The sequence below is a fragment of the Kryptolebias marmoratus genome, linkage group LG17, assembly GCF_001649575.2.
Source record: "Kryptolebias marmoratus isolate JLee-2015 linkage group LG17, ASM164957v2, whole genome shotgun sequence".
In the NCBI taxonomy this organism is placed as follows: domain Eukaryota; kingdom Metazoa; phylum Chordata; class Actinopteri; order Cyprinodontiformes; family Rivulidae; genus Kryptolebias; species Kryptolebias marmoratus.
In genome coordinates, this window is record NC_051446.1 from 592,077 (window position 1) to 619,821 (window position 27,745).

General features: G+C 39.5%; 2 protein-coding genes across 3 annotated transcripts in view; both read right to left on the reverse strand.

Annotated features, from left to right (window-relative positions):
• The window catches only part of deaf1 (DEAF1 transcription factor), a 26,523-nt gene extending 7,956 nt beyond the window's left edge, over positions 1-18,567 (reverse strand). Inside the window, exons 1-9 of one of the 2 annotated variants that reach the window (XM_017439556.3) lie at positions 18,274-18,567; positions 14,992-15,089; positions 10,305-10,431; positions 10,069-10,218; positions 8,475-8,614; positions 7,751-7,816; positions 7,549-7,593; positions 6,076-6,199; positions 2,780-2,905 (exon numbers count right to left, since the gene is read on the reverse strand). In XM_017439556.3, the coding sequence (XP_017295045.1) occupies positions 2,780-2,905; positions 6,076-6,199; positions 7,549-7,593; positions 7,751-7,816; positions 8,475-8,614; positions 10,069-10,218; positions 10,305-10,431; positions 14,992-15,089; positions 18,274-18,472 (1,075 nt within the window). In that variant the 5' untranslated portion in view covers positions 18,473-18,567. The remainder of the gene's footprint in view (positions 1-2,779; positions 2,906-6,075; positions 6,200-7,548; positions 7,594-7,750; positions 7,817-8,474; positions 8,615-10,068; positions 10,219-10,304; positions 10,432-14,991; positions 15,090-18,273) is intronic. The other variant, XM_017439555.3, reaches the window with a different exon arrangement.
• A 1,011-nt stretch (positions 18,568-19,578) lies between these two features.
• On the reverse strand, positions 19,579-26,881 carry bet1l (Bet1 golgi vesicular membrane trafficking protein-like). The gene is made up of 4 exons (XM_017439549.3): positions 26,773-26,881; positions 24,633-24,718; positions 22,578-22,634; positions 19,579-20,543 (listed from the first exon to the last, which is right to left on the reverse strand). The coding sequence occupies exons 1-4, from the start codon at positions 26,789-26,791 to the stop codon at positions 20,376-20,378; spliced, it is 330 nt and encodes a 109-aa protein (XP_017295038.1). The 5' UTR covers positions 26,792-26,881; the 3' UTR covers positions 19,579-20,375.
• Between the last annotated feature and the right edge of the window lie 864 nt (positions 26,882-27,745).

Genomic DNA, 27,745 nt, shown 5'->3' on the forward strand with positions numbered 1-27,745 from the left:
GTTTGGCCTGTCGCGTCCTCGCTGGGTCCTCGGGCCGCCTCTTGGCTAAAGGAGCAGTGATTCACCGCCTGGAGCCGCGAGTCAATCGGTCAAGTTGCATCGTTGTTTTTCTTTTATTTTAAATCCTACTCATCTGGTAGTCTGACAAGTCTGTCACGGTAACTTGAGGCTTGTTGGACGTCCGGGTGGTTCACAGTAGGTGAAAGGTATGGGCCGCAGACCTCCCAGCAACAGGCTGGATTCACCGTGAGCACGAAGCAAGCGGGTGGATTTAACTCAGCATCAGGTGTTGATTCAAGCTGTCTGGACCCTCAGGTCTTTCCACAAAAATATTGGAAAAACTCTCTTCCATTTGAGCTTTTTTATAGTTTAGCTATGTTTTGAAAATCAGCCTTTTATCTTTTAGAAAATAAATAGGCTGGCAACACAAACATTTTTCTATACGTATTAGGACCTGGAATATACTAAAAGTTTCTAAGCTTTTCAAGACTGTGTACAAACTCTAAAATAGGTACTGATAGAAAATACATTTTTAACATGATTTCACAAAATACAACTCCAATTCTGAAAAGTTGGGACATTGTGTAAAATGTAAATAAAACCAGAAATCAATGATTTGCAAATGTTATAAAGCCATATTTTTTTCACAATGAAACACAGTGAACATATGACATACTTAAACTAATAAATTGTACCATTTTTAGGAAAAAAATAAGGTCATTTTAAATTTGATGGCAGCAACATAGGTCTAAAAAGTTGTTCCAGGTCCATGTTTCTCACTGTGAAGCCTCTCCTCTTCCTTTAACATTAGTCTGCAAACATCCAGGAACTGAGGACAGCAGCTGCTGGAGGTTGTGGAGGGAATGTTGTCCCATTCTGGTCTGATGTAGGATTCTTCAACAGTCCTGGGTCTTCTTTGTTGGACTTTTGGTTTATTTGTTTTATGAATCATTAAATGTTTTCAGTTAGTGAGAGGTCTGGACTGCAGGCAGGTCAGTTCAGCACCTGGACTCTTCCATTACAAAGCCCTGCTGCTGTAATAAATGCAGTCTGAAGTTTAACATTGTCTTGCTGAAATATGGAAGGCCTTCCCTGACAAAGACATCTTCTGGATGGGAGCAGATGTTTTTCTCTCAGCTGCTCCCTTCTGCAGGGGTTGCCACAGAGAGTGAGCTCACATGGAAGATTTGGCAATTGTTTTTTTTTACACCGGATACCCTGCAACCTCAGGATTACAAGACTGCAGCACATATCACTGAGCTACTGCAGCTCCATGTATGGGAGCATATGTTGTTCTAAAATCTGTATTTACTTTTCTGAATTGATGGTATGGCCCAGTGGCGGCTGGTGGAGTTTTCTCCAGGGGGGGCTATAAATCCAAAATAGACATATAGTAAAGGTTTGGGTATATGTCTATTATGTGATACCTTAGTTTATGTTTTGGACCAAGACATATACTAAGGTATCACACCAGTGTATTTACATGAATTAAAACAACATTATAATGTACATATAAATGCACAAGTGCTTCCTGAACACCAATACTTAGAAAGACGGAAGTCTGTAGGACACATCTAGCGTTTTTTAAAACCTGTTTTCTCACTTATTTTTCAAAACTTTACCGGAGAAACTACATCAAAGCTAGTTTTATGGTGAGAGCACTGACTACGTCACGTATTCTGCACATAGATCAGATGTCTCACTCCGATTAGAATTCAAATCCAAACATTCTAACAGATTTTAACATAAATTTTCTTAAACTAATTATTAACTATGAACTTATTTATTACCTTTTGTATGTAACTTAGTCACGTAAGGAACTTATTGCTGTCTTTGAATAAAAGGCAGCTCACCCGCGGCTCGACTTTTCAATCAGGCGAACTTTAGGACAGACGGATGTGACGTAAGCCCGCGGCGGGAGTCCCACTCTCCGGCGGCGGGAGTCCCACTCTCCGGCGGCGGGAGGCGGTAAAATACAAACACAGCTGCATTCAGCAGCTCTGGGCGCATGAGAGGTGTGCCCAGAACTGTCCTATCTCTTGTATTGAAGAGGAGCTACTGCGCATGCACAACTTTTAACAAGAGTCTATGGACAAAGATTTTTGCGCCCCGGGGCGGAAATACGTCACCAATCAGACAACGTCGAAGAACGAAACAACTTTACTTATCATTCACTATAAAATATTTATCTTACACAACTAAAAAAATATATACATATATTTCGAAATATTTTTAATGTACTATTTAATTTATTATTATTATTATTTTACGTCTTATTCAAGGTAATGTGAGTGGTGGGGCGGCGCCCTAGCGCCCTCTATTGGCCAGCCGCCACTGGTATGGCCCATACCATAAGAGAAGCAAACTTTTGAACTGTGTGTCAATAAAGATCCCTTTCCTCCTTGTACCACTTACTTTTACAGCCTTTTGTTGCCCCTATGCCCACTTTACTGAGATGTGTTGCTGCTATCAAATTCAAAATTACCTTATTTTCTTTCTTAAAAATTGTACAATTTATTAGTTTAAGTATGTGATATGTTTACTATGTTCCATTGTGAATAAAATATGGCTTTATGAAATTTGTTAATCATTGCTTTTTGGTTTTATTTACATTTTACACAATGTCCCAACTTTCTTAACTTGGGGTTGTTAATTGTGAGGTTCTTTCCCAAAGTGCTTCTACAAAAAACAAAAAAGTTAAAAAAAATTTTTTTGAAAATGATTTGTTCTCCTGCACTGAATTGGTATCCAGAAACAGCAGAGAATAGGATGACCGTACCTGTGGTGCTGGCAAAGACATCGCTCTGCCCTGCGCCGTCTGAGATGATGGCAGCGTCGCCTGCTGGAGCCCGGTCAAAGGTCAGGGTGCCAGAGGTGGTAAACTGTCCAGATGGGGACACTGTGACTGTTGGAACAAGACCAACAACTTGTTTTAGTATAGAAAATTCAGGAGCATGAAGATAAGGTCGCCGCTGCCACAGAACCACCGGCGGGTCAGTCCGACGCCGCCACAGAACCACCGGCGGGTCACTTCAACGCCGCCGCCACAGCTTCACCTCACAGTGTCTCAGTGGGGGTCTTGCTGACTCCGCCACTGCTCCTTCGCCTCGCCTGCCTCACGAAGGGTCCCGGACGACGCCTTCGCCTCCCTCTGCTCAGCCACGCCGAGGGTCGACGTCTCGCTCTGCTCAGCCACACCGAGGGTCGACGTCTGTCCGGCTCATGCCTGCCTGGTCCACGCCTGGCTGGTCCACGCCTGTCCGATGCACGCCTGCTTGGTCCACGTCCACGCCTGCTTGGTCCTTGCCCACGCCCGCTTGGTCCTCGCCCTCGCCCGCTTGGTCCTCGTCCACGCCCGCTTGGTCCACGCCCTCGCCCGCTTGGTCCACTCCCCCGCCCGCTTGGTCCTCGCCTGCTGCGCCTAAGCTGTGGACGGACCGCCCTCCTGAACTCTGGCTCTACGCAATGGAGGGCGTTTGGGTTGCCCCCCAGAACTCCTGCTTCGCAGCAGATGGCGCTTAGGCCGACAGCAAGAACTCTGGCCATGTCACGGACGGTCTCCCGGCCGTCCACCTGAACTTTTGCTCGGCCTTAGGCCATGTCCGGTGGAGCCACCGGCATTTTGAGTTCTTGTTTTGTTTTCTTGTGTTTCCCCTGGTTTAGGCCTGGTCGGTTTTTGTTTCTTGTTCTTTGTTTTTGCCCTCCGTCCTGTGCTTTGGTTTTNAAAATGATGCAGAAAACCTGATCGAAAATGCTGCTGCCAGAGTTCTGATAAGAGTTAGGGGGAGAGATCATATCTCTCCAGTTTTTGTCATGAATGTCAGTGTTTTGGGGTTTTGGTTCTTTGTTTGTTTCTTGTTCATGCTGTTTTCATTTAGTTGTTTTTTGGATTTCATGCCTTGTCACCATTCACCTCCTCAGTATTTTCCCACCCATGCCTGCCACGCCCACCTCACCTGCTCCTCGTTTAGTCTACAGCTGCATCCCATAATCATCTTCCCTCTGTCTTTAAAACCGGTCTCTGTTTTGTCACTTGTCACTGGGTCATTCCGTTTTGTCATGCTTGTTGTTGCTTTATTCACGTCTGGTTGTGCCTTACCTTGTTTCTTGTTTTTGGAGTTTGAATTTTTGTTATTGTTAGTTTTGCTGCCTCGTCAGCCTTTTGTTTTGTTAGAGTTTTATTTTAATAAATTAGTTTTTGTGGATTAAGATGAGTCTGCGTTTTGGGTTCGCCTCTGTCTCCTCGCTTTATGACAGTTTAGTAGTTTTCTAGTCTTCTAGAATTGCGGCGCTCAAGGTGGCTGCATGTTGGAGTAGCTCTGTTAAATTCATTCTGAGATATGGCTTTTGAAAACTTTTTTCTTCTTTTTTTTCTTGATGTAAATCACTTTTTTTGATGATTATTTCCTCTGGTAATGAATGCTGTGCAGCTAGAAGCATTTTTACTGAAACCTTTTTGCTTTTGGACTTTTTGTTATGATGTGTAACCATAACAACAAGGAGGCTTTTTTTTCCACAAACAGGAGCAGTTGATTAACATCTTTTACTCTTCAGTGTTAAACACGAAGAACCCTGAAGTTCAGTCATGGCCAGAACCAAGCAGACTGCCCATAAATCCACTGGAGTTAAAGCTCCCAGGAAGCAGCTCACCACCAAAGCTGCCCGCAGGAACACGCCGGCGACTGGTGAAGTGAAGAAGCCTCACCGCTACAGGCCTGGTACCGTGGCTCTCAGGGAGATCCACTACTACCAGAAGTCCATCGAGCTGCTCATCTGGAAGTTGCCCTCCCAGCGCCTGGTCTGGAAGATCACCCAGGTCTTCAAGACCGACCTGTTTCCAGAGCTCAGCCATCATGGCTCCGCAGGAGGCCAGCAAAGCTTATCTGCTGGGGCTCTTTGAGGACACTAGGACAGAGGACACACCGGAACAGACTGCTACGAGAGATCCTTCCTGCCTACAGTAATCATCATCTATAACAACTCTTTAAAGAAACCAGGATTATGAGCTACAACAAAATTTAATTTTCCTTTGGGATAAATAAAGTGTTTTTGAATTTGAATTGAATTAAATTGAATTTTAGCGCTACGTCACTTTTATGCAAATAAGCTGCTGTTGCACCTCCCATTCCCCTTTCCAACACCCCAGTAACACACTACAATAAAAAACATAAAAACTCACTGAAGGATTAAACGCTGTGGATCTTACACACATTTATATTGTTATTAATCCAAACTTCGCTTCCCCTCTGCACCACAATCTGCTCAGCTCGAGTGTGGCGCAGTGTGCCATGATGTGAAGTCGAGCGGCTGACATCAGCACAATAATTCAGCAGACAGACCTTTTTTTTTTTCGCAAACGCAACCTTTTTCCTCATACCGTAGCTAACGTAGACTATCAATTTCAGTTTACTACATTTTCGACAGTAAATGTGCAGATATTGTGGGTAATGTAATGTGAGATACAGGATTCCTTCCTAAAATGATTTGCGCAAACTACAATTTTCTTTGGCAACATTGCCGGTACATTGCCATCCAAAATAAAATGAAGCCACGCAGTTCTGTTCTCTGTGACTAGGAGAACATGCATGGACACGTTCTATACTGCAGCTGACAACAAAACATTTTTTTTTCCAGCAGACCTTGTTCATCAGTAAAACCAGCAGAACTAACGTGACGGTCATCTTTTAATGAAGTGGGTGGAGCTTCACTTGGGTTGGTAGGTGAGGGGCTGGGCGCGGCTTGGGGTTGCTAGGTAACAGGGATTATGAAGCAAAAATCCCAAGGTTTTTGAAACAGGTCGTTTGCAGACACCTGAAAACATTTACTTATTACCAAATAAAAAGCTGGGTGTTTTATTTTGGGCTTGGACTGTTTCTAGAAGCAGTAGATACTCAAATGGAAGTACAAAAACATGCAAAAAGTGAATTTTGCATAATAGGTCCCCATGCAGAAACAAAATGTTTCACATGTTGTTGCACAACAAACTGTTGCTATAAATGATTCATTTCTTCACTAAGTGGCGCGCAGACACCACTCTCCTCCAATTACACGTCAGACTGCAGTCATGTGACCTACATGTGGTTCCTGGAGTCAGCTGGATGTTCTTGGTGGCAGGAAGGTCCTTCTTTAAGGGGACGACAGGAGACTCGATCTCCTTCTTCCGTCTCTTGTATGGGACGAAAAGCCGAACTGGACCGGTCTGGATAAAACATGAAACAACCGTCCCTCAGTAAAATTAATTCTGATTTACTATGAAGCACAAATAAAAAACATTTGCCCCATAACTGGCTTTCAATACAGCAACAAACTAAAGTCTGATGTCAGAAATGACAGAAGAAACTGAAAAAGATTTAAAGCTTTCCATTACTTAAAAGCAATGCATATCGCCCACCACTTTTTATGCCAGAGTTTTAAACTAAAACCATCTTATGTTGAGAAGGGAAGCAGTTGTTGACGTGTTGGTCAAACCTTGTAAGCTAATACAGTACTGTGAAATCTTTCAAGATGTGTGCCAGGATGTGTTGGTGATGACTCTCAGCTACTACAACATAAAAGTTACTTCAATATCTGTGAAATTACATATGTTATAGCTACTTCTGTGTTGGCTAAGGTTTATTAGGGGTGGCAGCCATCTTGAATTGGATTGACTTTAAATGTTAATCATTGTATAGATGTACATCCAATGATTATCTCCTGAGAGTTTCACTTAATTCTGTCCAGTAGGTCATTAGATAGGTTACTAACAGACACACAGTGTTGATTTGATCAGTTCGTGCCAAGGTTTTGAGCAAAGATCTTGTACAATGTGATGCCTTCAAAGTATGTGCTGGTGACAATGCTCAACTATTACCACACTAAGTTTTAGCTGAAAAACTTCAAGATTGACTGTGATATAACCATTTTTGTGTTTCCTAAGGTCAGTAAGCTGTGGCAGCCATTTTGAATTGGGTTGACTCCAAAAAGTAATTAGCTGTAAATGTGCACCCTGATTACTTTCTAAGAGTGTCAATAAAATCTCCAATAGGTAACGGCAAAGTTTAAGAACAGATCTTGTGTGATCAGTTAGTGCTTGAAGTCCATGTTTGGAATAACTTTTGGTTACTACCAAACCAAATTTTAGCTCAATATGTGTAAAACTGGCTGAATTATAGACATTTTTGTGTTTGCTAAGGTTGGTTGTGGCAGCCATCTTGAATGAATTGACTTTAGCAAACACATAAATGACTAAATCAATTTTAGAGCTATTGACCTAAAAATCTGGTGTGGTAACAACAGTGAGATTTTCCCAACACTCCGACAGCTAATACATCTTTTGCAAGATTTCATGAGACTGAGCACAATGTTATTTACAGGGTTTGACCAAATTGGTTATAACTCCGGCCCTCCTCATCATAAGATGATCTGAATTTTAAACCCTGGCATGAAAGGCAGCTGGCAATATGCATTTCTTCAAAGAATGCTAGGCCTTTAATTATTTCAAAGGTGTATTTGAGTAGACTGGAGTCAATAAATAGAGGTGGAAATGACACAGACAAAATAAATATTTACCATTGTGATATTTTCTGGTGCTATGGTGTCTCCCTCCTTTGGAGACTACAAAAAGAAGCAGATAATTAAGATAAACACACACAGGTGCATGCTGTTAAAATACACAAAAGGATTCATTAAAAGACAGGATATATTTCATCCCAAATCTTTTGTTTATTACTTCTAGATAAAAGCTTGTCCCCAATAATGCAGGTTGACTCACTGGTGTCAGATCATCACAGCAGGCTGCACAAGTACAGGAAGCAGCATGAGGGTTCAGGATGCGTTCCTAACACACACACACACACAAAGTTTAACTACAGTGTAGCTAGAATTAAATCCAACTTATTGCTCAGAATCAGAGAAAACACAAGCTGGTTAGTAAAAGAAGATACAGAACTAAACTAGACAATTTGCATTTTGTGCAACATGAACACTGAGTGCTAAATGACTTCGATGAAATTTGTTGAAGAAGCTAAATCTGAATTCTGAAACAAGTATAAAAAACAATTAATAACAAAAGCTAAAATGAGAGAAGTTGAAATGAGCAAAGCAGCCGCAAAAAGCTGGACAGTAGCTAAATTATAATATTAAAACAGTAGCAAAAATAAATTAAATAGCAAAATGGTAGCTAAATGTTGGCATAAGAAGACAAAAATAGAGCAAATATGCTAAAGCAGATTTTAAAAAGAATGTTTTGAAGAAACTGAAGAGGTTGCAATATTTTTTCTATGGGCATTTTTTCAAGATGAAGTTAATTATGTTGAAAAATATAACAGTTACACAAAGTCACAGCCCACTTCATGACTGAGTGAACATTTTGACATATGAATGGTTAAAATGACAAAGTATGCAGAATTAGTTTGGCTGCAAAATAATGAACAAAAGCAACTAAACAGGACAACAGTCAGACTACAGTGCAGGGGTTGTACAGTTCAGTCTGGTACCTGAATAAGGCAGAGCAGAGGTCTGCCAGCGTATCGGATGCTCCTCTTCCAGTCTTTGCTGCTCGCTCTTCCTGCCAAACATTCAAACTCTGTGGGAGAATACCAGTGATGGTTGTATTTGATGCAGCGACCTTTACCCCCTGAACAAAACAGAGCACTGTTAGAGGAGGAAGCAACAGGAGGAATTATTAAAAAAAAAAAAACTGAAAAATGAGAGTCATGGGTTTAATTTTCACTGCGTATAAAAAAAACTGATTTGTGTACAAAACTAACTGAAGGAAACAAGTGGGACCATAATGACATCCATGTTCTGCTGCTTCTCTGGAACCAGGTCTGGGGTCATCAGCCTGATTACAGATTCCCAGACCTCCATGTCTGCAGGAACCTTTTACGTTCTGGCGTTCTGTCAACCCGGGAGCGCTCGGAGTAGAGCTGCTGCTCCTTTGATAGAAAGGAGTCAGCTGAGGTGTTTCACGCACCACCACCACACACACACACACACACACACACACACACACACACTTCATTAACACACACCAAATCAAACCTGTGACTACCACTGCTCAAAGCCCAGAGGTGTATCAGTGGGGGATATACTTCAAGCCTCCATTCTGATTTGGTCATTTCACACATTACACTGATGTGTGTCTAAAGTCTGGCTTAAAGTGTTGTAAAATAAAAGCTGTAGTTCCCAAACATGTGCTGCAGAAATACTCAGACAAAAACTTAGCATCACCAAATACTTTTCTCTACATTAAAGCTTAGCATTCCTTAAAGAAATGCATATCACCCACCGCCTTTGATGCAACAGTTTCAGACTAAGATGATCTTATGTTAAGAAAAAACAGAATTGCAGCGGTTTAGGTCAAACGTTGAAAATAACTTTATGTGCAAATCTCAATTATATGCACTTGGAGTGGACTCTCAACTACTTCCACACCAAATTGTAGCATGGTATCTGTAAAAGTGATTATGTTATTGCCATTTCTGTGTTTTCTAAGGTCAGACAACTGTGGCGGCCGTCTTGAATTGGCTTGACTCCAAAAGTTAAACAGATGTAGATGTATATTTAATGATTACCTTTTGAAAGTTTCATTTAAAACCATCTTGTGGTTCATGAGATATTTTGCTAACAGACAGAATTGATTTCAATAGTTGATGGTAAAGTTTTACACACGTCTTGAGCGATCAGTTGGGAATGAGTCTCAGCTATGACCACACCATATTTTAGCTCAGTTTCTACAAAACTGACTAAAGCATAGTTGTTCTTGTGTTTGCCAAAATTGCTTTGATCAGATCAGATCATCACCAAACTGTAATCAGCTACAGATGTCAACCCAGTGTTTACATTCTGAGGGTTTCATGACATATTTTGCTAACACAACAGACAAAGGTGCACACAGGCACAAACATGGCAAAGACATTATCACTCCACCTTCGCCTTTGGGCAACAATGAGTCAGAATATGAGAAGAAGGGGTTTACATTGTGCCACAAGACTTTCCCACAGCAGCAGTAAAGAAGACCCTTCAGGCTAATGTGGAAAATGATATTTAGATGAAAACTTCAGTTCAGCTGAAGTGTGCTCTAATCACCTGATCCCAGTCGATTCTTGTATAAAACCCCGCTGGTGTTCCTGCAGCGGACCGGGAGCTCGTTGTTGTAGACTGAGGGGTCCCAGGTGTACTTGGAGCCAGTGTCTTTGTCCTGAGGCGGAGTCAGTGGAGTAGAGGGAGTCTGGGGGTCTGGAGGACACACAGAGAGACACAGAGCAGCTGTTTTCCACTTGTCTTGGATTATGACATAAACACGTCAGAAACAACAGGCGTACCTGATGTGATGGCAGCAGTAGACTTGAGGCCTGCAGCTTCCACGATGCTGCCGTCAGTGTGAACCACAATCAGAGTAGCCTTCTGGGTACTGAGACCTTCACCCAGCTGGAGAGTGGTTCTGCCACTCTGTAAACATGGAAAACAGATATGTAAAGCACCATAAAATCGGTTTTATTACTTCCCAAATTCCATTTTTTCCAGTTCTATTTTTCTAAAAGTGCCTGATTTATGATGTAACCACATTTCTACACCTATAAAGTTCACTTGGCTGTTGTATTAGCAAAATATCTCATGAACCAGTGAATGGATTTTAATGAAATTCTCACAAAGTAAGTTAATCGATTATTGTTAGATTTTGTTAAATAATGAAACAAACATATTTGCCCCCCCCCCCCAAAAATAGTGTTGTATATCGGCCATTGGATGCCCTGATTTCTTTTTTTTTTTTATTTATTTTTTTTTTTATTAGGTTTTAACAACAAAATACAAAATGTACAAAAGTATATTAACAAGATATGAAGACTTTTTTCCTTTTTTTTTCCCCCTTTCCCCTTCCTCCCTCCTCCCTTCCCTATAACAGAACCGAACAAAAGTCGTACAGAACACACGAATAAGCCTTCCCAAATAAAATCCAGAGGACTAAGAAAAGAAAACAAGAAAAAACAGAAAGTAGATATATTAGAAGAAGAAATAAAAAATACATTAGTCTTGTATGCAAGTACAATGATATAAATCAAGGTCTTGATAGTGAAAGAAAGGGGGAAAAAAAAAAAAAAAAAAAAAAAAAGGGGGGGGAAGGATTTAAGAAAAAGGTACATCAATGGGTATTAATGACAAAATAAATAATTTGATAAATAATATGATAATGTAAATAAAAAAGGTCAGGCAAAAACAAAAATTTAGTTGGGCACCATACGGGACGGCAATGTCTGAACAAAATCAAAAAATGGCTGCCAAATCTTTAAAAATTTGGTTGTGGAGCCTCGTAGGGTAAATTTAATCTTATCAAGTTTACTAAAGTGTAAAGCATCTTTAATCCAGATTTCAAATGAGGGAGGTAAAGCTGATTTCCAGCACAGCAATATTCTACGCCTCGCCAACAAAGTGAGAAATGAAACCAGATCAGCCTCAAGTCTTGACAAAGAAACCGTCTCAGAAAGTACACCAAACAATGCAGTTAGTGGATCAGGCTGGATGGGCATATGAGCTACTTCAGATAAAGCTGCAAAAATGTTTGTCCAATAATGCTTTAGTGATGGGCATGACCAAAACATATGAATCAGTGAGGCCGGTGTTTGATGGCAACGATCGCATTCCGGACTAACGTTTGGGTATATTTTGGAAAGCCTGGCCTTAGTCCAGTGAGTACGATGCAAGACCTTACACTGAAGTAGTCCATGTCTGGCACACAGTGACGAACCATGTACACGGTAAAGAATTCTGTCCCACAAGTCATCTGGAAACATAAAGCCAAAGTCCTCCTCCCATGCCGCTTTGATTGAGAGAATTGGGGACTCACGAAAACAGCACAGTCTCTCATATAGACATGAAATAGGACCCTTTTTCGGTGGGGGAGGTGACAGAAGATTATCCAAATCATTAACAGGAGGTTTAAAGGGAAAGAGAGAAGTATTTGCCTTGACATAACTTCGGACCTGTAAGTAACGAAAAAAGTGGCTCTTTGGGAGGTCGAATTTTGCAGAAAGCTGATCAAAGGAGACGAATGTACCCTCCTCATAGAGGTCACTTAAGCTTTTGATACCATGAGAGAACCAAACGGAGAAAGCACTATCGATCATAGAGGGCCGGAATGAAGGGTTCTTGAAGATAGGAGATTGTAAAGAAAAAAAGTTTAATTTAAAATAGCGGCGGAACTGAAACCAAATTTTCAGAGTCACTCTCACCATTTTGTTGTTCGGAATTTCAGCTCCTGCTAGCAATTTGGGAGCATAAACTAAAGCAGACAAAGACGATCGTATACAGGATGAGGCCTCCAAGTCCAACCAAGCCGGGGCACCGTCCAAATCATTTGCCTTTAACCAATAAGTAAGAATTCTAATATTGGATGCCCAATAATAAAACATAAAGTCCGGCCATGCCATTCCACCCACAGTTTTTGGTCTCCTAAGATATGATTTACGAATTCTAGAAGGTTTATGATCCCAGATAAATCCAGTGATGATTTGGTCCAGTTTGCTAAAAAAAGAAACGGGGATAAAAACAGGGACACACTGAAAGAGAAAAGAGAACTTGGGAAGCACATTCATTTTAATCGTATTAATTCTCCCAGCAACAGATAAATGAAGCAGAGACCATCTATCTACGTCCTGTTTGACCTTGTCCACCAACGGCTCAAAGTTGAATTTAAAAAGGTCACAAAATTTACATTTGACCTTAACCCCTAGATATGTAAAACCATCAAGGGCAACCCTAAATGGAAGAGAAGCAAGTGAATATTTTCGAGCCACCGAGTTTAATGGAAAAATTTCACTTTTGCCAAGGTTTAGTTTATAGCCAGAGATACGGCTAAATTGATCAAGAGTTGCAAGTACAACAGGGACTGAAGAGGCTGGTTTAGAAATATAGAGAAGCAAGTCGTCGGCGTACAAGGAAAGCCGCTGTTCGATGCCTGATCTTGTGACCCCACTTAAATGTGTATTGGATCTAAGTGAGATGGCCAATGGCTCTATAGCTATTGCAAAAAGTAGTGGGGACATGGGGCACCCCTGTCTAGTGCCTCTGAAGAGAGGAAAGTATTTAGAGTAGATGGAATTTGTTTTGACAGAGGCAAGTGGGGAAGTGTACAAGAGCTTTATCCATGAAACAAACTTATTACCAAATCCAAAACGATGAAGTACATAAAAAAGGTAACCCCACTCAACTCTGTCAAACGCCTTCTCCGCATCCAGACTAATCACAAATTCAGCTTCACAAGAATCTGTGGGGTTATAGAGCACATTAAATAACCGTCTAACATTGGAGAAGGCATATCTCCCCTTAATAAATCCAGTCTGGTCAGGACTGATCAACGATGGCAAGATAGTTTCTAAACGGAGGGCTAAAAGTTTGGCGAGAATTTTATAGTCTACATTTAAAAGAGAAATTGGGCGATAGGAGCCACAGGATAAAGGATCCTTATCCTTCTTCAGGATCAAAGAAATAGAAGCCTGTAACAAGGATGTAGGGAGAGTTCCAGTTTCAAATGAGTGCCTAAACATGTTCAGTAGGAGTGGAACCAATTTAAGACTGAACTTTTTATAAAATTCGACAGGAAATCCATCCTGTCCTGGGCATTTTGAATTTTGCATATTATTAAGAGCACGTAGGACTTCTTCTACAGCCAGGGGCTCTTCCATTTTAAGACTATAAGTTCGGTCTAATACAGGAAAAGCAAGGTTATCACAGAAGGAGTCTAGAGACAAAATATCAAATGGACATTCAGACACGTATAACGACGAATAAAATTCTTGGAACTGGTTATTAATTATTTGTGGATCCGAAGAGATGCCATTGTGAGTTTGGATCTGTGGGATAAAATGTGTTGCTGACACGTTACGAAGTTGGTGAGAAAGTAGTTTACTGGCCTTGTCACCATATTCATGGATGCCCTGATTTCTAAAGATCAGCGCGGGTCATAGAAAAACTCATATCAGTCAACCAGCGACTACAACTGGTTAGCTTTTGGAGTCATTTGTAGATGACCGCTAAAGCTGAGTGAGCCTAACAAACATACATGCTGCAACTCATTCAAGTTTACGGATATTGATCCAAAGGAAACTTGATGTGGTAGTAACTGAGACTCATCCCCAGGTTATACTCCAGGTGTTACACATTGTGTGAGATCTCTGCTTAAACCTGTGGCTTTAACTGTTGAGGTCAGCTCTGCCTGTTAGCAAAATATTTCATGAACCACTGGACAGATTTAAATGAAACTCTCAGGCAGTAATAACTGGATGTACATCTACAGCTCATTAACTTTTGGAGTCACCCCCATTCAAGATGGCTGCCATAGTAGTTGACCTTAGCCAACCCCAAAAATGTCTGTAACTCAGTCAATTTACAGATATTGAGCTAATCTTTGATGTGTAGAGTCACTCATGACATGTACATGTGTCACATGAGATCAGGCATAAAGTTATTTTCAAAGTTTGACCAAAAGAGCTACAATTCATTTCTCAACATAAGATGATCTTAGTCTACAGCTCTGGTATGAAATGTGGTAGGTAATATGCATTCCTTTAAGGACTGCTAGGCCCTTAATTTAGAAAAGTGTTTAAAAATTTGCCTGCAAGTCATTTATTAAAATAAAAAACCTTCCTGTCCTTCTGTAAAAACAAAGTTCCGCATTAAATGTGTTTAATGTCGGTTTAGCCTGTAGCTCATCAGTCCTGTCAAATTTAAACTCTTATTTCTCCAAACTGAGGTTGTTCAAAGAGCCAACCAGCCCAAATCATCCCTTTAATTTTACAATAAATCAACCAGAAGTGGGAACACTGAACAACAGTGGTGTAGATGGTGCTACTCCAAAGAGAAAGTATAATGGATTTCTTTTGTTGTTAAGTTTCTAGACGTGTCTTTCTACAGTAATGTCCTGCAAAATAACAAACAGATGCCAGTGATCAAACTGTAAACACAAAGAAACCATGAGCACAAGCAGCACTCTGATCATCTGTGAGTTTTATATACCAGCACATGCTCTGGAAGGCTTCCTGATGTGGCGACTGTTGTGGTGAAAACGTTGTCCTCTGCTGCATTAACCTCCCCTACAGTCACCGCTGTCACCTCTGATCAAAAACAGGAAAGAAAAAACACACATTCAGTTCTAACAAATACCTTTAAAAACAGGACCCGACTGCTGGGAGGTAAGAATGGCAGCTTCACAGCAGCCAGTAGGAAAAGAAACACAAAGTACTTGTTTATCAGTAATCAGAGGCTCTTTGTTTTTGACTCAAAGCCAGAAAAAGTTTCAAAAAAAGAGGGAAAAAAAAAGCAGTAATTCTTCTTTTTAAGTTGATTTTTTTACAGATACTATAAATCACAGATTTTATTTGTTTTGCCTCATCTTCTTTTTGCATCCTTTATTTATTCAAATCAATTCCATTCAATTCAGTTATTTTATATAGCGCCAAGTCACAACTAAAGTCATCTCAGGTCTCTGTACAAAAACATTCAGACATTATAAGAAGCCAATTAGGAAAAGTTATCTATCTAAGGAAGCCAGCAAATTGAATTGAATCTTTACTTCATCATAGTCTCCCATCCTGAGCTGAACATTGGCAACAGTGGAAAGAATAAAACTCCCTTTTAACAGGAACAAACCTCCAGCAGAACCAGAACCAGGGTCTGAATAAGCGGCCATCTCCTTCGACCGGCCAGAGTTAGAGAAGACAGGAAAGAGATACAGACAAACAGAATGACTGACTTTAAATAGAACAAACTTCAGAACTGGAGAAATATTATTTTTCTGCAAGAATTCAGTTTAAATATATGCTAAAACTGCTGAAGAAGCTGAAATTGAGTTGTTAAAGCTAAAAAGAGCAAAACATTAGCTAAAAAGTAAAGGTAGCAAAACACCTATATTTTGCTAATAGAATTGAAATGCTAGCTAAAAAACCCAAAATAGCAAAACACTAATTAAAAGCTAAAGGCTAGTTAAAAGCAAAAGGTGACAAAAAGGTAGCTAGAACCTAAAAGTAACAACACATTTTCTAAATGATAAAAGTTACAAAAGGCTAGCTAAAAGTAATGAAAAGCTAACTAAAAGCTGAAGTAGCAGAAGCCTGGCAAAAAATAGCAAAACTTTATAAAGTAACAAAAGGCTACCTAAAACCTAAAAGTAGCTAAATGCTAGCTAAAAGAATCAAGATACCTAGAAGCTAAAATTAGCAAAAGGTTGGCTAAAAGCTACAAGTAGCAGAATTCTAGCTAAAAGTTAAAAGTAGTTTAGGAATGCAAAATCAGAGCAAGAATGCTGAAGCAGATGTTTTAGAAAAAAATGAAGAAATCTAAATGTAAATAAAGTTTTCAATTTTCTTATTATATTTTTAAAAAGTTTTTAATTTAAACTTTTCAAAGGTTATTCTGAAAAGTTCAGGTGTTCCAAGAACCAAAAGTCACAGCACCCTTCTCCTGAATGAGCTGAAATATGAATCCCTAAAATAACACATATTAAATTAAAGTATTAGGATTTTTTTTTAAAAACAAACAGGAAAAAACCCCAAACAATAATGTGAATAAGTTGTGATGAAGAGTGTTTAGGACTTTTACTTAACTAAAACAAGTTTGAATTAGATTATAATTGTGATTTGATTTCAAAACAGATGGATCAAGTATGGATCTCAGTATGAAAGATATTAAGAAGTGTCCCAACTGTTCCCAGCAACATGTTTAAATGCCGGACCTAAGGAAAGGGTTTCAGGTGGAGAATGTTGTAATAAACCCATTGGATTTTATACTTAAATAAAAGCATGCTTTTGTGTGTTTGTTATCACTCGCTGCTAAAAGGAAATGTTTTTGCCTGTCCCTGAGTGTGTGTTTGTCAATCTGTAACTAAAATATCTTATGAACCACTAAACGAATTTCAATGAAACATTAAAAAAAGTAATCACTAGATTTATATGTACAACTGATTAACTTTTAGAACAGAATTCCTTTATTGTCATTGTACAGGAAAGCGCAACAAAATTTAAAAGGGACAACTCTCGAAGGCAGTGCAAAATATACAAATATAATATAAATATATTGGAAGCAATAGAATCAACTGGGATGTTAAGGAAAATAATGATTGTTTAGGTTTTGGATGAATTTGCAGTGTTCAGGGCAACAACAGCTCTCGGGTAGAAACTATTTTTACTGTTTGTTCTTGTCTTTATTGCTTTGAAAGAGATTGTTAAGTGATTTTTGGAGTCAAATCAAATTTGAGATGGCCACCACAGCTAACTGACATTAGCCAACACAAAAACGCCTTTAACTCAGTCGATTTTACAAATGTTGAACTAAAATTTGATGTGGTAGTAGCTGAGACTCATCCTCAACACATACTCTTGAGGGTAACGCCTCACATTATGTGTGAGATCACACATAAAAGTTATTTTCAAGGTTTGACCAAACTGGCTCCACCTCTGTTATTTCTCATGATAAGATGATCATAGTGTGAAAGGCAGTGGGTGATATGCATTTCATCCAGCAATGCTGGGCCTTCAATTTAACCCTGACTTTACTTCACATATTTTACACCATAGAAACGTTTCTGATTTGGGGTGCTTCAGTCATTCCTGAACTGTTTTAGAGTGAATGCATGTCTTTGTTTTCACTGTATGTCACAATGAAATTAAAAGTGCAGCTCCCAAGATGCAAAAAGAAACACACTAAAACCACTTATAAAAACATATATGTCACTTAGATAACACCATTTTAAAAATACATTTTGGGGTTAAACTGTGGAATTGGCACGCTGAGTTTAAAGTTTAATGTAGTTTAATTAATGTAGTTTTCATCTCATCTTAATAGAATATTTGAGTGAAATCTCTCATTTGTTAAAATGTGTTTAACACTACTTGCCTGAAGTAATTGAGGCAGCTGCCACTATGAACTTTCCTAGTTAAGGTGAATGGAAACTCTAAAAGTTGAGCATTTTCTTTGTGTTTGTTGCTGCCGAATTTGAGAACATTTAAGAACGATGGTAAAAATTGCATGCTCAAACTAAAGCTATACTACACGTGCGTTCTGTGATTGTAACAAAGTAAAATCACTAGAGAAATGAACGGAGTTTGGCGCTGCAGAACTTGTCGGAGTCACTGGTTAATTTTACAATCAGACTAATGTTGAACGACTTCACGTAGTTTCACGTAAGAATTGCAAGTGTTTCACATTTATCAAAAGCAACTTATCAGGCATCGATTTCATCTTGCTTTGTGTTTTAGCGCCCTCCTGAAGACCAAAGGCCTCCTGCAGTTGATGACGACCTACCTGCGAATGCCGCCTCGGCCTCGTCTGAGTTCGGCAGGGACTCGGCTCCCATGTCGATGTTTCCCGGTTCCGCCATCACAGCCATCGGGGTGACTTCGGCCTCCGACTCCGTATCCGAGCCCACTCGCTCCACCGTCGGACCTTCGATGGGCGGTTCGTCTAGCCCGAGCGCTTTCGTCGCCGAGTCTGCTTCGTCCATTATTCTGGAGGAACGAGAGGAGCCGAATGTGACCGAAGGGCCGCGGAACGGAGAGGGCACGAGCTTCGCCGAGCTTCGCCGAGCCTCGAACGGAACCGAAGAACATTACCGAGCGCGGAACCAGTCAGCGGAGACCGTTTAAATCAGTACTTTTACGGCAAAATTAAGACAAATGTGAAAGAATTAAATGAGCTTAAACACAAAGACACAAACGCCGCTCTTTGTTTGCTTTTAATCTGTCTGGGGCGATACACCGGAAAATGCTGGAAAAACACGAGTTAACCCGAAGCGACACAGCGGCCAATGCGTGATTCCTGCTTTGTTTACGATCTTTTTATTCTCTGGTAAACAGGTCGGAGCACTGCACTTTCTATTACGGTGAAAGGTTTAGAGCTAAAATGTTATCTGTCAAATAACTCAGTATTCATATCCTTATAAGGACATTATATTAACTTCCATTCATTTCTGAAGCCTAACATTGACCCCTCCCCCCAAACTTTACCATTACCAGTACACCCTAACCCTAACCCTAACCCTAACCTAAACTCAAGTCGCACCTTAGCCATAACCTAACCTAAAACTGTTGTTGTCTTATTAAGACCAGGCTTTAGTCCCCTAAAGACGTAACCTGACAAGATTGGTAATTATACTAGAAAAAGCCCAATAAAAAAGGATAAAAACAGGTGTATGTATACACACACACAAAAGATACTGAAGCTGAGCCTTTCAGACAGCCTCACACCTTTTAAATGTGTGGTGTTGTGTTTGTATTAAAGTTTTCAGCAAGTTGTTCGGTCATATTTTAAATAATGTCCTATTTTTGACAATTGCAAAACCTTAAAGTAAAAAAAAGAAACGTACCAACAAACTAAATTTAAGACATTTTATTTATTTATTTATTGTCATTCGGTTAAGAAAATAAAATATTGGTGTATGGGTCATGATTGTTAAAATAAATATATGCATTTCTTTTATCAAAATACAACAAAACCAAATCATTGTCAGAATACTATAAATCCCATAATAATGCCTAAAAATGGCTAACGCTTCGGCAAGAAATCTATTCAATTTACTGTATATGCATTAATAATAATTTTTCCATTAAATTACTTTCTCATCAGCAGAAAACTGATATCCAAAAATATTACCTTGATCAAATTCAAAATAAATCAAGGTTAAAATGATCTAGATCTATTGTTTAATGTCAGAACACAGACTTGACTGCAAATGAACAGAAAACTCACATGTAAATACTTTTTATACAAATGCATCACATTGTGCTGCAAATACTCCTTTAACTCTTGACAAACTAGGAAAAAAAAGTACATGAAGACATAAAATGTACCCATTACCTTGAGAAATCTGCTGCCACCAAAGATCAATCAAAACCAGTCAGTCAGGTCAGTTGTGTGTTTTCAGATCCTGACAGTGGTACTGTTTAAATAGGACCCATATTTAATCAGGAGTTTGTCTTTGTCTGACACAAACTGATGTGTTTAATTTAAAGAGAGTTACAAATCTCTCACATCTTTCAGGTGTTTAGGATGTTGCGTGGTCAGAAGCTGAGACATTTTGGGGAACTTTGTTCTCGGATGCCGATAAGGCTCTGCCCACTCTCTACCCAAATTTGGATTTCCTGGCTGCAGGACAGGGCAAAGTTGATTCTCTCCAGAAGATCCAAAAATATGAGCATGTTGATTCCTTCCTTTTATCCCCCCAAAAGACTTCAGGTACCTTCACAAAGCAAGTTCCACCAGTGAGAACCACTATGAGTTCACCTAAACACTGTCCTTCAATGTCCAGTTTGTTCCCACTGCGGTGCTGAATGAAAAGCTGAGAACCACAGACACAATTTAAACTTATATACATTGTTACAGTCTACAGTCTCAGCTTCACATCACTGTCAGTGCTGGATTCTTGAAACTATGTAATAGAGAAGAAAGAAGACAAGGACCATTCCCAGGGAGACGTAGCAGAGGAGGCGGCGGTTGTCTCTGCCAGATCGAACCACGGTGGAGAAACGCTTCACGCTGCCGCTCAACAGGCCCGTCGCACTCAGGAAGTTTGAATCCTGGCAGAGGTAGAGGGATAGTCCAGTTAACTCTGAAGTGAAGTTCTGTCTAATAGTTGTTAATAGTTATTATCTTATGAGCTGTGACATCAGAGTCAGAGCACAGAGTATGGAGAAAAAGGCAAGTCTGTCCAGGCTCGGCTAATCATTGAGATACTTATAACTAGAAACAGGACAAGAAGCCAGAAGATGAAGCCACAAAGGACAATCACCACCTCCGTGAAAACCAATGGGCAGTTTTCCTAATAAAAAAATAAAATTACACCACAGATAATTTCTTTCAGGTGAAGCTTTTGGTTAATTTACGTAGCTCTTACCTTGCTGCAGCATGTTCAACATGTTACACTGTGAATGACAGTGTCAACCTATTGGGTGTGTTGGGGTGGGGGTGTAGGTAGGACTTGTATAAAGGATTCAGGTCTAAACCCCTAACCTCTGGCTCCAAAAACACAACATGACAGCCCCCGAAAAAAAAACCTCTCACATTTTGGCTTCAGTTTTGAATGAGAAAAGTCAGAAACGCTCCATTCAGCTGTTGTGATGTTGAAAAGGCTAATGGCTGGCCAAACAAATCCCAGTTTGTTTTTAAAAAGTTCTTTTAAAAACAACATAATAGGGTGAAAGAATGCTACATTGGTTAATAATTAACCTCTATATCAGACGTCCTTGAGTGCCTTGTTTCTCTGCTCCAACATACCTGATTTGAATCAATGGGTGACTATAACAGGACACTGCAGAACATGAAGAGGTAATTTAACCACTGAATCAGGTGTGTTGGAGCAGGGAAACAAGGAAAACATGCAGGATAATGGCCCTCGAGGACCAGGGTTGGCCACCCCAGCTCAACACTTTAGCATGACACTGTTTGTTTAGTTTTTTCCTCAACTAAACAACGTTGTGTTACTATATGAATGTGTGTGTGCTGAGGCTGCTGAATGTATCAGTCCACCGGGAGTTCAGTAGGCGTTTGGACTGAGTAGATGTGCTGATCAGGTGGACTGATACATTTAGCAGCCTCAAAATTATTGGCAGATACACGTAGCAATGGAGAAACCGGAGCTTTCTGAACCACTGAATCAATATGAAGCAACTGTTGAAATGGTTCAGTGTTTGAAGCATTTGATTGTTAAATATGGCGACATCTGCTGGCCAACCTTCTACATTGCATTTGCATGTAACAATAAAGGGCAAGGTTTCATATATAACAAGGTTCTAGAGACTTTTTTAGACATTTTTAATAATTACTTCTGTTAAAATGCAATAGTGTCATCATAACATATTGTGTTTAATAGAAATATGCTCTTGCCAGACTGATAGAAATGCAAAAATATCTTTACAAAATACAAAACTGTTCCCAATTCTAAGTGCTATGAGAATTTGACCCTGAATTCAATTTAAGCTTCAATTGGCGAGTCACGTGACATTTCGCACAGTGAAGTAAGGCATCAAAACACCTTGCTGCGATCCTTCTGCTTAGAAAGATCTATACTGTGTCGAGCTGTCTGCTTCCAGCATAACATCTCTATATACATGGCCTATCTATGCTCCGTATACATACATTCACATAGTAACACAAATGTTGTTTAGGTTCTAAACAAACTGTGATTTATTATCAGCTAATGTAGCGTTCTTTCCCACTGGTATGTTGTTTTCAGAAAGAGTTGTTTCATAACCCTGAAAAATGATAAAACCTGGCACGTGTTTGGCTCGCCAGTAGCTTAGCCTGGGCAAAAACTTTTGCCTCCTTTCCCCATACTCTGTACACCCTGACTGATGTCACAGTTGACGAGGTACTAACTATTGATAACTATTAGTCAGAACATCCCTTTAAAGATGACTAAATTATCTCTTTAAGGGAAGAAGAAAATTCTGATTATTCTGATGTTTCACTTATTAGTGTCACAGTTAAATGTCTAATCCTATTTTTGATGCATAAGAGAAATAAGCAAGTGCTTGAGTTTTCGGGGGGAGGATTGTAAAAAAAAAAAAAAAAAAAAAGAAATCAAAGGTTAGTTAAGACACAAGAGGCCTCACCATGCCGTCTAAGTAGTCGTTCTGATCGTCAGCCTCTCTGTCGATCTCATAGGCCAGCTGCCAGAAACAGAACAGAGCAGTTCAAACATTTCATTACCAAGCTGCTCTCTAAAATGCAACTAAAACTTCAATCCTTTTTAAAGATCATTTTAAAATTTGACAGACACAAATAAGATTAAAGATGCAGCATATCACCCTCTGCCTTCCATCCCAAAGTTTTACACTAAGATCATCAACGAGAAGAAATAGAGTTAAGTGTTTTGGTAAAACCTTGTAAATGACGTTCTGTGTGAACTCGTGAGATAACGCGAAATGTGTTAGCTCTCAGAGTTTGCTTTAAGGTTGACTCTCAGCTACTACCAAATTTTAGATCAATATCTGTAAATCTGACTGAGCTCTAGCCATTTTATGTGGTTGCTAAGGTCTATGCAGGGTTTCCTCCAGTGTATTATAAGCCTAGTGGAACGCCAGGCTATGCTCCACTTGTTTATTGTAAAATACATCATTTTTTATACACGTTTTTTTTTTTCACCTGCATCAACTTGATGCATTGATCCCCGTGCGAAGGTGCGCGCAACAACAGTGACACAATTGCGCTGTGACCGCCCCTGCGGGAAGGCCCCGCGCAATGTTGCGTCACGTAGTCTTCCACCTCCCAATTTTTGTAACTTATTTTCAACTTTCCTGTCAAATTTAATCTTTTTTTTTTTACTGAATCACGGTCAGCTGGTGATCGGCCGGCAAACGGCTTAGCGTCTTTCCTGGGGGAAACCCTGCTGTGGCAACCATCTTGGATCAGGTTGACTCCTTTGAGAGTTTTATTCAAATCTGTCCCGTTTCATGACATATTATTTGAATGCTACTAAAAGAATAAAATTAAAAAAAAAAAAAAAAGACAAACAAAAACACATTGGCCTGTGATAATAAATAACCTGAAACAGTCCTAACAAGTTGTAAATGATGGTCCTTTAACTAACACTGCTCTGTTTGTTGGGTAAATAACAGTTATTACAAAGCTAATGAAATAAAGAAGAACCACCTTCAACATTACAACAACTGTTTATTATACTACTAGAGTAAGAGTCCCACCTTTGCTTATTGTTGGGACTTGAAGGTTTTATGCCATGTTTTATTTTTGAAACCAGAGTCTGCGCACCTGGAATGTGGGGCTTTAAGCCCCGCCTACAATCATGGTATAACGTGACCTTTCTTTTAAGCATAAAATTACTAATTACAGCCTAATCTGTTAAAAATGAATATATGAACAAACAGCAGTAAAGTAAGAATTACATGAGTCAACAAGAGACAATGCCAGAAAATAATAATGTGAAGAGTTTGTTTTTTGTTATTTTTTTACAGTGGACAGATTTGAATAAAACTAAGTAATCATTAAATGTACTATTACAACTGGTTACATCAATCCTATTCAAGTTGGCTTCTACAACTAAACAATCTTAGCAAACATAAAAATGGCTATAACTCAGTCAATTGTACAGAACCTAAACGAAATCTTGGTGTGGTAGTAGCTGAGTCATGCTCAACGCATACTTCGAGACCTACACATTGTGCAATATATTTCCTCAAAGCACTGGCAATTACTGTTGACGTCATCCCCGTCTGTTGGCAAAATATCTCATGAACCAATGGACCGATCCTAATGAAACCCTCAGAAACCAATCATTGGATGTACATCTAGAACTACTTGCCTTTTGGAGCCAATCAAATTTAAGATGGCTGCCACAACTACTCAACATTAGACGCCACAAAAAATGGCTACAACCTAGTCAACTTTACAAATATTGAGCTAAATTTGTAGTAAAAGATGATGCATCAATCACAAATGCATCTCGTGAGATCTCACATTATTCCATGGGATGACCCTTACAAGGGTTAACCCAAACAGATGTAACTCCGAGCCTCCTCAGCAGAGGATGGTTTCACTTCAAAGCTCTAGTATAAAAGGTGGTGGGTGATAAGCGTTCCTTCAAGGAACAGTAGGCCTTTGATTGTTAGTCAGACTGATAAACCTAGATCATTCGTGTGAGTTTTCATTACAGATTTCAGTCTGGAGACTTTGGTGGCCAAATTGTCAGCCAGTCGTTTGTTTTCAGCATCCAGCATGCCGTCGACAGAGCCATGACCTGAAGACACAAACACAGATAACACATGATGGTTACACTGTCATAATCTTTTGGACCACGCGCATTATCACACGACTAACTAAACCTGTGGGATCAGATTTCTGAAAAAAATAAAGAAACTAATATTCATGGGTTTCTAATCCTATCACAAAAAGAACAACTTTTAAACAATAAATCTACAGGTTTCATCCCTTCATTTATGTTTGGGATGAGTTCATCATATATTTCTGATTTATATTTTATTAAATTATGTAACACTGAATGTACAACAGATGAATGAAAGAATGATTACATTTTACCTGTAAGAAGTTTGAGTTGTATCATAATATAAAAAAACATTAACTTTTAATAAGATATTACTGGATTGATTAAATGGATTTTCTCATTACATTTATGGTAAAAAGCAAGCACCCTCTCTTTCAATTTGAAAACTTTTGACGGGACATCATCTGCTCATTAACATGTTTTAAAACTCAGTAAACCCGGTCTCAGACTAACACATAACAGTACAAATGTGGTGTGAAAAGACCTAAACAAACAACAGTGAAGGGACTAACAGCTCTGAGCGAGCTCTTTCAGCTCCCAAAAGCCTGTTCACAAATAGGACTAAGTTAAGAGTGAAGGGTTTGATAGCCGAAGGAGCTGGGGTTTTGTGGTTGGTGAGCCAAATCAAGATCAAGATATCCTTTTTTGTTCCCAGTGGTGAAATTTGTCTATAAAAATAGTGCAGCTGTGTCTGAATCCCTGACCTGAAAGTCACAACTTCTGCAGGTGTGCAGCTGCTCTGACCACAGCAGCTGCACACACAATCTCTCCTCTTGCACTTGGCACTAATGCCAAAGGACGGCATTTTTTTTTAATTTATTTTTTTTACACACCACTACCTCATTTAGGAGCATCTCTTCACATCCTGAGAAATTCCTCCTCTTCCCGTATGTAAATGATTCCTGATAAGGCAGAGAGGAGGACCACACATGCAGGGCATATTTGCGTCTATTTACATATTTAAATGGCGCCGTGCCAGGGGAGGTGTCTCATGTGCGCTCTATGCCATGTTGATCCAGACGTACAAAGAAAAAGTGCTTGGATCCATGTGCACGCAGTTTCATACATCGAGGTTGTTTGGATGTGCGCCATTTTCTCGATTTAGACATATGCCACGTTTCAATAAGAAATCCATATAAGTCCTTGTACATGAGACCCCCGTACAGTGGAAAAGAGCTGTAATTCACATCACTAGTCTGGAGCAATCTTCCTCGGACTTACAAGTCCCAAACGGAGATGACTGGATTTAACGCACAACCGAGTTTGGTGAAAAATCAAGCACAGCATATCAGCACAAACACCTGTCAGGTACGGTGGTGCAGGGATGATGATTTGGGCCTGCTCTGAAGCCACAGGACCTGAGCACCTTTCAGTCATCAAGCCGACCATGAACTGCTCTGTGGTCCACCTGTCTGACATATGAAGCTTGGACCAAAACTAAATGATCCAACTGAACAATAATCCCACAAAAAGCAGAAAATCTAATATGCCCAGACATATAAACCCTTATTGAAGGAGGGTGTGTTTTCTTGTCCCCATCCTGATCTGTGACAGAATGTGTTTAACAGTACAGAGCCATCAGCTCGGCTCAGTTTATACTCTGTTAACGGGTTCAGATAAACATATCCCGCTCAGAATAAGGCGGCTGAAAAACTGAAATAATCAGTAAAATCAGATTGCTTGTGCTTTCTTCTGCTCTCAGTCCTCTCAAGGAGCAATGAACTCTCAACACTTTAACTCTTTATCCGAATGTCAAACAGCAGCTGCAGTGCTCAGAAATAGGAAAACTTTTGGTCACAAAAAAAAAACTGTTCGGCGTTAGGAGAACTACATGTTGCTGCTAGCTAGCGCCTGGTTTCAGGCTCGCGGTAATTTAACTTCAATCACGCGCAGCAGGAGAAAACTGATCTCTGTTAGCATCATACTCTGACACATATAACCAATAAACACATCGACATAACAAACGGCTCCATCTGTAGAAGTGAATACGTGTCAAAAACAAATTGTACCTCTATTCCAGTCTGCCATGTTGCTGAGTGACGTCACAGTCAGCTGTACAGAGGCACGTGATCATCATGTGAGAGGGAGGAGCCCTGAACTAGAGAAACACTAGAATGACCATTCGAATGCAACGTAGGTTAACCAGACGAGGAATTTGTGCCGCCATTTTAAGAGCTACCAGCACGAGAGCGTCTTTAGTCTCTTTACTTATTCCAAGAGTGGCTTCAGACCATCAGTATCAGATTAAAAAACCTAAACTCAGCAAAAAGGGTTCAGTGTTTTGGCATTAATTGTTATAATTATCAGAGTCAGCACTTCAAAGTTTGTAGCATTACATTTTATTGGTAATATGTATTATGTCATTAGTTCATAAATCATTGAAAATGTGACGTTTTCAGCTTTTGTCTGTCAGATACAGAAAATACTTAATAACTTCAAACATATCTGTGCTAAAGTAATAAATTGCACACCACAGTAATACTTAAGCAAACTTACACATTCCAGAAATTAGTAATTATATAGAACTATAAGTTTATTCAGTTTCAGCACTTTTCTTTTGTCCACAATCAAGTGGACAGTGTGTAGAAATATAATAGAACTTTATTAATCTTTATAAATGTGGATAAATCAGACTTGACAGAAAACACACTCACAGGTGTCAGTAACACCTGTCCTACATTGTTAAAATTACTTTGTACTTTGTACAAGTTTATTAGTTAAATTTAAAAGTTGACATTTGCATTGGATTTTCTTACTTGGCATTTTGTTCTGTTTTATGTTTCTGTTTCCATTTATGTTTATTGAAAGCTAATTATCTAATAATACACTGAGTGCTACATCAAAAACAAGTGAAGGGAACAGACTAATTGTTAAATGAGTGCACTTAATCTGAAAGTTGTTGTTTACCTTTTAAAAAATAAAAATAAAATAATTTTTTTGGAAAGAGTGAAGCTAAAACTGAGTGTGTGTGAAATTTATCTC